This window comes from Lontra canadensis, unplaced genomic scaffold (genome assembly GCF_010015895.1).
Source record: "Lontra canadensis isolate GAN:19392208 unplaced genomic scaffold, GSC_riverotter_1.0 scaffold2, whole genome shotgun sequence".
NCBI lineage: Eukaryota > Metazoa > Chordata > Mammalia > Carnivora > Mustelidae > Lontra > Lontra canadensis.
Window position 1 is genome coordinate 63,592,502 of NW_022630996.1, and position 12,811 is coordinate 63,605,312.

General features: G+C 35.1%; 1 protein-coding gene across 7 annotated transcripts in view; it reads right to left on the reverse strand.

Moving 5' to 3' along the window:
• Window positions 1-12,811, reverse strand: part of AKAP9 (A-kinase anchoring protein 9) — a 197,840-nt gene that overhangs the window by 55,630 nt on the left and 129,399 nt on the right. For all 7 annotated transcript variants that reach the window (XM_032875423.1, XM_032875435.1, XM_032875432.1 and 4 more), the window contains one exon: window positions 10,589-10,821. In XM_032875423.1, coding sequence (XP_032731314.1) covers window positions 10,589-10,821 — 233 coding nt within the window. The remainder of the gene's footprint in view (window positions 1-10,588; window positions 10,822-12,811) is intronic.

A 12,811-nucleotide genomic window follows, 5' to 3' on the forward strand; every position in this document is an offset into this window, starting at 1 on the left:
ATATTTAAATTTTAGAAAGCACATAAAACTTTTTATAATCAAAAGCAGTTAAAGCAGGGCACCTGGGTGGCTCAGTGGGTTAAAGCCTCTGCTTTCGGTTCGGTTCAGGTCATAATCCCAGGGTCCTGGGATCCAGCCCCTCTGCTCCTCAGAGAGCCTGCTTTCTCCTCTCTCTCCCCACCTGCCTCTCTTGCCTACTTGTAATCTTTGTCAAATAAATAAAAATCTTTAAAAAAAGGGGGGGGGCAGTTAAAGCAAAATGACTTCAATTTTTAAGAAGATACCCTTTTAATTATTCAGACTAAGTCATTATTCCCACGTTCCAGATAATCAGGATTTTAATGCACATATGTAGATTATTAATTTGGGGTATAGAGCTATGTTTCCCAAACTAAGTAGTTTTACTTTAATCTTTAATCATACAGTGTCAAGATACTTAACCTTTTCCCCCCATAAACATTTCTCTCAAACTGTAAAACACTTCTGTTCCTCTCTTTTGGATATTGATATGTTCACCTGTTTCTGTAAATTACTTAAATAGAGGGGCTGAATACTGGATGCAGTACTCTGACAGAGCCCTGACAGAACCCTGACCTAATAATATATATATTATTATATATAATAAGCACAATGGGGGAAATCCTAATGGAAAAATACCTTTCAACACTTGGATTACAGTGACGCTTAAAACTTAACAATGACAAAATCTTAACTTAAATTACTGTTTCATCCTCAGGAAGTCTCCCTTTATGAGAAAATATGGAAACACACAGCTTAGGTTTCATTATTCTCAAAAATGACAATAAACTCATTAAGAGTTGTCTATAGCAGGGGCGCCTGGGTGGCTCAGTGGGTTAAAGCCTCTGCCTTCGGCTCAGGTCATGATCCCAGAGTCCTGGGATCGAGCCCCGCATCGGGCTCTCTGCTCAGCAGGAAGCCTGCTTCCCTTCCTCTCTCTCTGCCTGCCTCTCTGCCTACTGTGATCTCTCTCTGTCAAATAAATAAATAAAATCTTTAAAAAAAAAAAAAAGAGTTGTCTATAGCAATCATCATTCTGTGGGAATAAGTTCCCCATTAATTTCTTCCAAGGCATAAAGGTATCTCTTGATAGTACCTGTGAATTCTGGAAAACTTTAGTTACTGAAAGACTACTCCCATGGAACAGACTGAATTCTTTTTCTAATTCAGGAATCAAGAATCTGAAACCATACTTTCAAAGATAGCTTTTCTGCACAATCACAAAGAGACTACTGAATACAGATTATGTTAAAGAGATTACCTTTCTAAGGGCTTGCAGGGAGTCTCTAAGCACTTTTCCTCATATCATAAGGAAAGTTCTCCCAACCAAGAGGAAACTGCAATAGGCTGAATATAAGCCTGATTTTTATGGTAGCCTGTCTGGGCAAACGATAAATAAAATTCATCATAATAAGTGTATTATTACATGGTTTTGGACATACTTTAGGGTAAATCACTTGTCAAATCAAATACATTAAGTAAAATACTTCTTTAATAGATATAATCATATCAGCCTATAAGATAGATAACCTGGTACATGGTAAAGAAAATGCTCACAAAGCAGAATGTATCTGTAGAACTTAAAAGCAAACTAAATCTTAAAACTAAGTACAAGTCCTAATCATACATCCTCTACTAAAATCACAAAACATATAAATCTACATTAAAAAAGAAAAACCTTGAATATTTCACAATATTTACTTAGACTATGAAGACCTCAATGAAACTCCTCCATCCCAAACATAAGCCCAAAATAACCCACAATAATCTCTTTCTCCAATCTTAAACAAGGGAAGGTCTTTCTGATCCAAATGCCACACCTTCTACCTGTGTTCTGGATTCCATCCTAACCCACTCCAGGGGCCTGGCCCCCAGAAAGCCCATCCATTTTGACCTGCAATCTTCAGCTTCCCCACTGTTACTCCATGTACACTATTCCAACCTTAAAAAAAAAAACCAAAAAAACCTTCCTGTTCTCAAGCTAGCATTCTGTTTTCTTCACAGCTAGTAGGCATACAACTGCTGTCTCTATTTCTCCAACTCTCTGAATTTTGAATTCTCCTTTACCAATTCTATGACACTATTCCCATCAAGGTCACGGATGGCATTCACATTGAAATATCCAATGAACACTAATCCTCAGCAGCTACGATTTTCCATAGTAACTGACAATTTTTGGAAAATCACTCCTTATCTGGCTTTCCTGGAACTGTTCTCTTGATTTTCCTCTTCTCATTCTCATTATCCTCTGTACATGTACCTACCTTTATTCTCTTTGAAATGTCAGCATTCTATCAACACAAAAAATAGCTCTGTATACACTCTAAAGATGATGGCTTCAAATGTCTTAAAGGAATAATAACTTCCAATATAGTTCTACCAAAACTCTACATTCTAGTGAATATTTTTACTTGAGGTTACCTCTATGCATTTCAAACTCAGATTGTCTATAACTTAACTCATCACTCACTTCTTTTGCATCCCCTATCTCAATAAACAAAATACACCAACAACTCACTCAACCAAGGATTTATGCTTGGTTTCCTTCCCTCTTCCTAATCCCCTGTATCTGTTGAGTCATACCAATTTCTATCAAATTCAGCTTCCTCAAAGTTTTAAAATCACTTCCCTCATGATGTCTATCACTTTTTATCAGGAATATTCTAAATGTCTCTTGTTTCCCTAAATTCAGTATCTCTCCCCACAATCTTCCTGCCCATCCACTTATCACAGTGCTGCCAAAAGAATCTAAAGCACAAATTTGGTATTATTTTCTCATCAAAAATATTTCAATGACTCTCCACACTTTATAGCAAAAAGTTAAAACTCCTTAACTTAGCTTACATGGGACTTTGACATGTGACCACTGGTTATTCCTCTACTCTATTAGCTTCCCACCTTCCATCTTGGATGTGTATAACATGAAACTATCCCGTCCTCATACACATCATGCTGGTTTACATTAATATGCTATGCCTTTTGCCACAAATTTTCTCCTTGACCTACCTACCTAGTCTCTACTTGTCTTTTAAGTCTTTACTTCCTTTCCTCTCATTTTTCTCTTGAATTACAATTTCATCCCCATTACTTCATCAAACTGCTCTTATAAGGCTACCAGGGACACCCCAGATTTCAAAATCTATTCCTTAGCCTGTGGATAACACGAGCAATCAGCAGTAATTGATAAAGTGATTCACTCATTTGCAAAGGGCAGAAAAAGTAGCAAAGAGCAGACTCTGAAGCCACACTGCCTGGGTATGAATTCTAATTCCACTACATAACTTGTGTATCTGGGCAAGTAACTTCTCTAACTGGTTTTGGTGCTTCTGCCCTAGACTCCTCTATCCCCTTAGTTTATTTTTGACAGGGTGGTCAAAAATGATCCTTTTGAAAAATATAAGTTAGATCAGTTACTCAAAAATGTCTAATGATCCTAAGCTGGAAACAATATGTACGTACTCTAAATGATAAACTGTGGTATATCCATACAATAAAATAATCCTCAGCTATAAAAAGGAACCACCTTTTAATGTATGCAACAACACTGACAAATCTTACATGAACTTTAGGACAATGAAGCCAGATCCCAAAGAATATATAATGTGTCATTTCACAACAGTCTGGTAAAAGCTGAATTATAAGGATGGAGGATGGAAAGCAACCAGTGGCTGCCAATGGCAGAAGGCAGAAGAAGGGCTGACTACAAAAGACAGCAGCAGGGTATCTTGGGGGATGGAACAATTTTATGTCATGTTTGTGGTGGTAGATACACAATCTATGCATCTGTCACAACCAAAAGATCTACCCATACCAAGAGTGAAACTTACCATTTGTGAATTTTTAGAAAATGGGCAAACTCAAAATGGAATAAAAACTGTAACAAATGATTGTAACTGTATTAAAAGTGAATAACAAAATCACATTGAAGAAGTGAGAGAGAAGAGTTAACCTAACATACTCTGAAAAACGGTACTATTGACTGTATAAGGCTAAAGACAAAAAGTACTGCACATTAATACTGTACTCTAATAAATCTGTTCTTCACAGGGATATAGGCTTACAACTGTGAAGTTATTTTATGGGTATATATGGCTAAACAAATAAGTAAAAATATGCAGATAATAAGAGCCTGATTTCTCACTGATGGAGAACAAAGTTACAAAGGAAAGGGGTGAAGGGTAGAATGAATGCTGTGGTACTGGATCAGAATTATATGGAACATATGAACTGGTATTTTTACTATATATACTCAGAGATAAACAAATAAATACTATATGTATTTATATATACCCCATACAGTTTCAAACTGTCTACTAAGAGGACCTACAAGTCATTACACTTTAGTAACAGTGATCTTGGTTTCCAAATATAATTATCTAGTAAGAAGACCCTAATTTCCTCGGAAGAGTGGTAGATTCTAGGACTGGGACAGGAATAACATAAGATGGGTCTGGAGCTTCTGAGAGTGCAAATGCTCAAAAAAGTAAGCACTTCCAAAAAGGCACAAAAACCTCCTGAAAAAGTTCTCAACACCAAAGCTGAACAAAACCAATTACTGTAGTATTGGATTATAACATGTTGAAAAAAAATAAATAGCTACAAGTCTGTATGGATCCTGGTTATAAAAGTGAGTGAAGAAATAGCACTTTCAGAATAATTATAATAGATGGAAGAATGAGGAAAATAGAAAATCATTGTCACAATACCATGGTAATAATCGTATGGGCAAGATCTACCAATGAATGATAAAACTAGTGGGTGAATGTTTAAGGAGAAACAAGATATTTGCATAATCTCAAAGTATCTCCTTCAAGATATTTATTAATTATAATGGGAAAAATAGTAATATTATAGTGGAGAAATGCCGCAGATACCACAAGCACTCAAGATTAACATTACCAGTAATAAGATACATGGACATCACGTGCCCTCTGATATGATACACTGAGAAGGGCACATCACTTTTGTGGTATTCTTATAAAAAATGCATAAGCTTTGTGTAATCATGAAAAAATACCAGACAAACCTGAATGGTGGAACATTCTATAAAATAAGTAGCCAGTCCTTTTCAAGTGTCAGGGTCACACAAGACAAAGACAGACTCAGGTACTAACTGAAGAAGAGGTAAGAGCTAACAAAGACATGACAACCAAATGCAATGTGGGACCATGGAAGATGAAAAGGACCTTAGTGGGGAAAAAATGGTAAAATCGAAACAATCTATACTTCAGTTTATAGAACTGTACCAGTTTTATTTTCTAAGTTCTGATAATTATAATACAATTATGTGAGATGTTAATATGAGGTGAAGTCGAGTGAAACTCCTCATTCTATTTTGTAACTTTTCTCTAAGTCTAAAATTATTTCTAAATAAAAAGTTAGAAAGTTGTACACAACAGCTCCATACCTCATTAGGAATTAAATCCCAAGTTCCATGTGATCTGGTTTTCAGATACCATTTTACTTCATCTCTCACTTTCCTCACTCTCCTTGCTGTAGTCACACTGGCCTCTTTGTCAGCCACACAAAGAACAAGCACAAGACCACCTCAGGACCTTCATACTTCTTTGTCCTTTGCCTAAAACATTCTTCCCCTACTTACTTATATGGCTGTCTCTCCTAATCTTCCTCAAGAAATATGCTTGAATATTATATCATCAGATAGGTCTCCCTCAATTTTCCTATACAACATGTCCTCTTCCCCCATTATGATCTATCTCCCCCTATTTTATTTTTCTTCCCAGCAAATATCACCACCTGACATACTATATGTTTATGTATTGTTGGTCTCTACCACTGAACTGTAAAGCTTTATAAGAGCAAGGATTTCATCTATTTTGTTCAATGCTGTACTTCTGGTATATAAAATATTAACTATTATATAGTAGGGCTCAATAAATATGATGAATGAATGATTCATCCCAAGCATCAAGTCTTCCAATAAACTTTACTTGGGCCCATGTGACTCCAAAGTATGAGATACTACTCTCCTTCCTAGTCTCAGGGTAATGCTGTAGAGAGCTACTCGGCAAAACTTATCTGTCACCGCAAGGACAAATAGACTACAGCAGTGTCTTTCAGTTCTATTTTAGAATTTTTTTGTTTTAACAAATGAAAAAAAATTAAAAGAGAACTATCCCATTATGAAGAACCAAATAATGACACATTAAAATGAAAATGGAATACAAGTTATTTCACAAAGTGATTACACATTACTTTGTAACAATCTAATGAACTGTTAAAAATATTTATCATGTTCAAGATAACTTTAATTATTAATGAGAATATTCTGAAGCAGTCAATGGCTTTAAACATCTGTCTATGGAAGAGCAGTAGGTGAAATAAATTTGGGTTAAAAGAAGATTTTTACAAAGTTCCTATTCTCATTACTTTAAAAATACAATTCACCTAAGAAAGATCTGATTTTTATACCAAATGGCAAACAACCACTTTAACCTTTTCTCTAACATATTAGTAGAACACTTCAAATTTCAGCTAGAATAATGTGAACATGTAGTAATAATTTCTAGATCAATGGTTCTCAAACTTCAGTGTATATCAGAATCACCTAAAGGACCTGCAGAAACACGGGTTGCTGGTCTCCATCATTCAGTAGGTCTGGGGTGGGAAGTGAGGATTTAAATTTACAAGTCCTCAATGATGCTGATGTTGCTGGTTTAGACACTGCAGTTTGAAAACTGCTCAGTGCTCTAGGTAAAGTTTTTGTGACCTGTTCATTAATACTTAAAACAATACAGTAAAAGCTAAAAAACATATTGCTGTACTAGTATTTTACAAATTGAGAATAATTTTGAAAATGCCATGGTCAAGCTCCTATTGTATCTCACAACCTGGTCACACAAGTGGACGTGATGAGGTGTGATCTTGGCCTGGAAAAATTAGTGTTTCAGATAGATTCCACATGCTTGTCTGTTGGCAGCATTAATGGATTATGGGGCAAGTTTCTCCATAGTAGTCTATAGGAACAAGTCTAACCATGGATCATTTCTTATATTTACCATTTTCCATGGTGCTTGTCAAAAGAAAAATATTATACAGTTGACCCTTTTACAATGCAGGGGTTGGGGCGCTGACCCCACACACAGTCAAAAATCCACAGAACTTTTGACTCTCTGAAAACTCAACAACTAATAGCCTACTGTTGACCAGAAGTCTGATGACCTAAACAATAGATTAACACTTATTTTGTACATTATATTACATATTATATACTGTATTCTTATAATAAAGTAAGCTAGGAAAAAGAAAATGGCATTAAGAAAATCATAAAGAGGGGCGCCGGGGTGGCTCAGTGGGTTAAGCTGCTGCCTTTGGCTCAGGTCGTGATCTCGGGGTCCTGGGATCGAGTCCTGCATCGGGCTCTCTGCTCAGCGGGGGGCCTGCTTCCCTCTCTCTCTCTCTCTGCCTGCCTCTCTGTCTACTTGTGATCTCTCTCTGTCAAATAAATAAATAAAATCTTAAAAAAAATGACAAAAAAAAGAAAATCATAAAGAGAAAATGCATTTACAGTACTGTATTGTATATACTGAAAAACATCTGCATATAAATGGAGCTGCACACTTTAGCTTTATGTTCAAAGGTCAACTATACTGCATTAACTAGACTGTCCATAATTTACAGTGGTATCAAGTAGCAGTAAGAGTATTAACAGTGTTCAAGATCCAGCTCAAACGTATTGAATAGTGCTAAGAATGGAAAAGTATTACTAGTTTTTTTACAGTATGGAAGAGTATAAATCACAGAAACTAAATACTAATGTAGCTGATATAAACAAAAGAAAAAAAAAGGCAGGATTATGTTGAGACTCCATACAGAATTATTTAAACTCCTTTCACAGAATAAAAGGGATAATTATGATGCATATGCATTCAAACTTTAAAAGAGCTGAAAAGCAACAGCTGAAAATGTCTGAATTGGCTCAGCTAACTCAGTAGAGTAGCATACTATTAAAGTGGCATATTTGCAAGCATTCTAAAAGAAAGCCAATCCGGGGCTTATGTTAATTAGAAAAGTAAAGACTTAGGGGCACCTGGGTGGCTCAGTGGGTTAAGCCTCTGCCTTAGGCTCGGGTCCTGGTCTCAGGGTCCTGGGATCGAGCCCCATGTCAGGCTCTCTGCTCAGTGGAGAGCCTGCTTCCACCTCTCTCTCTGCCTGCCTCTCTGCCTGCTTGTGATCTCTCTCTTTGTCAAATAAATAAAATCTTAAAAAAAAAAAAAAAAGGACTTTAAAAAAACAGCAAATCTTAGTCAAAAATATATGTTTTCTTATAATAGCTATGGAATTTCATATTATGACATAGCACTCATAGTTTCAATGTTTGAGCTTTAGTAGTCTACCTGAGGCTGAAGAAAAATATGGTAAATATTAAAAATTCTTTGATCCAAGAGTATTAATGTCTTAAATTAATAAAATAAATGAAGCTGGTTTTTATTGCTGCCTTCTTCCTATCAGCACTTAGGATGTTGGCAATGAAAAGTAACTCACTGTGGTTTTAGCAAGAGATGAAACCACTATTGTTATTTGTGTAGTTATCCTTTCTACTGTGTATTAGTAAATACACAAAGATGCAAGTTTTAAAAAATACCTACTTCTTTTAGTTCTTTGTGATGCTCAAGGAAATCTTTAAGTAACTGAAGCAAAAGGCTTTCAATCATTTTGTACCTGCTGTAAAAGAAAGCTCTGGAAAAACAAGAATTGCCCAAAGACAGCAATTTATCTATGAAAACATTTCTGATACCGATTTAACTGAATATGAATACCTTAGAGTTTAGCCAGTCAATCAAGGTACAATTCAGAAAATCAACAGTAGATGTATTATGATACACTCTGCTGGCCAAATAGTGAATTCTCATTGCAAAGTATGGTAATGTGCTCTTAAAAAGGTAACAGTCCACATTCCAGCACAGAAAAAATTTAAACTGTCTCCCTACAAGGAAGAGTGAACCTGACCCTACAAGGAAGAATAGGCCTTCCCTACAAGGAAAAATGAGAAAACTCTCTTTGTCTGAAGACTATCCAGAAGACAAAATTTTGCTGGTAATATATGCTGTTTTGATAATGCCTTCTTTGTTAAATACCAAAAGCAAGTTGCCAAGAGAAAAAAAATGGATTGATAATGTAAGACTGATGAATCACTGAACTCTACATCTGAAACTAATAATATACTATATGTTAATAAATGGAATTTAAATTAAAAAATAAAATAAAAGGGGCGCCTGGGTGGCTCAGGAAGTTCAGCCTCTGCCTTTGGCTCGGGTCATGATCTCAGGGTCTTGGGATCGAGCCCCGCGTCGGGTTCTCTGCTCAGTGGGGAGCCTGCTTCCCCCTTCCCTGCCTGCCTCTCTGCCTACTTGTGATCTGTCTGTCAAATAAATAAATAAAATATATTTAAAAAAATAAAAAAATAAAAAAATTTTTTAAATAAATCTTTAAAAAAAAAGATATTGAAACTTTAGCCTAATAGTAGGTGGTTAACAAGTGATTTTAAGGGTCACTAACTAAGGACTCAATCACTAACTTAACCTGAAAATAAATAAATTTGGCATTAAAACATGAAATATATAATGATATTTGTCAAATATGGTAAATCCAATAATCATCGCTATTGGAGAAACATTCTATAACAGAATTAATCTTTCAGAGGAAAAAAAGTAACATCAGTGAAAGCCAGACATTAGAAATAACAAGACAACAAAGACACTCTTTCAACTTCTCAACTTCTGTCTGTAATACACATGGATTTAGGACACTGTGAATAAAGATATCAATGAAAATGTTAATAATATGGGACCTGTAACTGATGACAATGGAGTACTCATTTGATCTACATAACAGCTATGACTCTACAGTTGTTTTAAACATTTTTAAAATAAATAAGTGAATTTGCTTTATTTTAAAGCAACAGTTTTTTCAATTCCACATACAGTAACTTGAGACAATTACCATACATAGTGTAAAAATGTTAGAGACAGACAAAATTGCATTGTAAGTTATAAATGGTTATATCCCTTTAAAATTTCTATAAAAACGGTACTTCAATGTAGAAACTGTCCCTCATCTAAATGCCTACTAAGAGAGAGTAAAGTGAGATCATCTATTAACATTCATGAAAAGGATGTGAAAATCATGTGAAGGACTGTAGGTCTGATTTGTTATCATATTACAATAGCAGTGTGTTAGGACATACTAGAGCATACAGTTTAAGAGATTCCTTATATTATTCCTTCAAATAAATAATATACATTATAATGGAATATTTCATTAATGATAAAGTTAAAATCTCTTGATATAAAAAAAGTAATGTGTAAGAATTTAGAATATTTTAAAATTAAAACAACACTGAATTTTAGAACCTGAAAAGTCCATCAAGACATTAAATTAACACTTATCACCTGAAAAGAAACCTGCTGATATCAGTATCAGTTGTGACAAATACAACTATTTATTAAAGAGGAATGTAACTAACTTTCTGTGAGAAAACACTTAGTTGTTCACTAGCTTAAAAGAAAACCTGCAAATGTAGTACAGATTAGTAATATAAAGAGGTTACCTGACTACTAGTTTCACTTATAGCTTCCAGGAGTTTTTCAACTGCTGCTTGTAGTCGAGAGCTAATACCCAGCATAAGTTCTTCATTTTCAGGGTCTATTTCAGTTCCAGCAAAACCACTCCTCACAAGCCGTTCTGAGAGATCTGTCCCTTCTTCAGTTACTTTTGTCCACATACTACCGTCATTTCTTGGCATATCACTTCCAGAATAAGAGGGTATAGACTCATCTGTAACTGAAATAATAGTATTTTTATTTAATTCATAAATCAATTATAATTAATAATTAGAGTAAAAAAAAGTTACAAAATAAAATCAAGTTAAAAGCTGAAGACATTGAACTACGAGATCTTTATTAAAGGCCTTTTAATAACAACATTGCAATAAAACAAATAGGCAAATACAGAATGTAATACTCTTTAATAACCAAGCAGGTAGAAGAATGAGAAGGATAATGCTTTGCTAAGAGGGCTTTGCAGAAATTAATACTTGGGTTATACAATATTTTTTATTTGACAAAAAACTTTTTAAGATTTACTTATTTATTTTAGAGAGAGAGCAAGAGTACATGCACATGCACACAAAGGAGGAAGGGGCAAAGGGAGAGAAAGATGGAGAAAATCTCAAGCAGACTCCCTCCTGAGCACAGGGCCCTATGCAGGACTCAATCTCAAGACCCCGAGATCATGACCCAAACCAAAATCAAGAGTCGGTCACCCAAATGGGACACCTAGGCATCCTTCTGTGATAAAAACTTTTAAAACAACTTTTAACGCTATTTACCAAGTGCCCACCATGCAGGATTTACTAAGTAATGGAGACACATAGGTGGTGGGATCTGATTCCTATCCTCAAGGACTATATGATGAGGAAATAAATACATATGATAATGGAAAGAAAAACACTATGCAATGGGATATTCTAGGAATAAGGATAGAAGAAGTGCTAGATTTTGTCTAGAAAAGATCCTAATTTTTTTTTAGTTATTTTATGTATTTGAGAGAGAGAGAGAGAGCACAAGCGAGCAAGCAGTGGGAAGGACAGAGGGGGAGAGAAAGAATTCTTAAACAGACTCCCTTCTGAGCATGGAGCCCAACACGGGGCTTGATCCCAGGACCTCATGATCATGACCTGAGCCGAAACCAAGAGCAGAGTTGGGTGCTTAATGGACTGAGCCACCCCAGCGCCCCATGGGTCCTCTGATTTCTGAGCACTGTACTGGGTAGCAACACAAGCTCAGGCTAGACAGTAAAAGGGACGAAGATCATTTTGCAGCCTGAAACTTTTCTAAGAGCTATAGTACAAAGAGGGTAATAGATTGAGGAGCAGTTTTAATTTAATAGTGGATGTATATGTATCCACACTATTCTGATTTTTTACTTAAACAAAACTGAGTTTATATGAGCAGAGAATAAGCTTTGGAAGTGTTTTCTCTAAACTGAAATAAAAGTATAGGTTATTCATTGCTGTCATGGAATACAGTTATTTGTCTGTGGCAGCACAGTACAACCCAATAGTGAAATATCCTGATGAGGAATTACCTATTCTTTTATTACATACAATGTGTATTTCTTATCAGTAAGTTATCAGAAAATTAATAAATTAACATCAAACTTTAATTTCTAAAGTACTCAGAATATTCGTTTTGATATAGTCATCCAGGAGAATAGGAGCTCTTTATTAAAATGTCTGCTAAGCTGATGCAGCTGGTGCCATGCATTTCTCTCAATGTCATGTATTAACAATATCAGATACAACTTTAGACAAGTTCTATGAATGCAGAAAAGTCCAATATTCACTAAGTACCTCCTCTGTACAAGTCACTGGCTAAAGAATCCAAAACTGTATTCTAGGAAGTGATTTTAAATGTCTGCTATTACACAGTTTATCTAAGTTCTTAATGTAACAGCTAATACGATTTTCACTTTGTATTTTTATTCTCAAAACTTAAAAACAGACAGCAACCAGACCAATATTTCCTTGTATTATTCCATGTATTCAAAACTGAATGTCTTGGTAATACGGATTAATACTTCACAAGTATTCATGAGTTCAAAATGATCTTGGAATTCAAAATGAATTCACATAAAGTATAGTACAATGTATATATTACAAAGTTACTAAACAAAATGAAGGTAGTCTAGGAAAAAATATTTTTGAAGCTGTGGAAGAAATATCAATAGTTTATAATTGGTGTTTAAAACTAAAAATATGTTATATAGCATC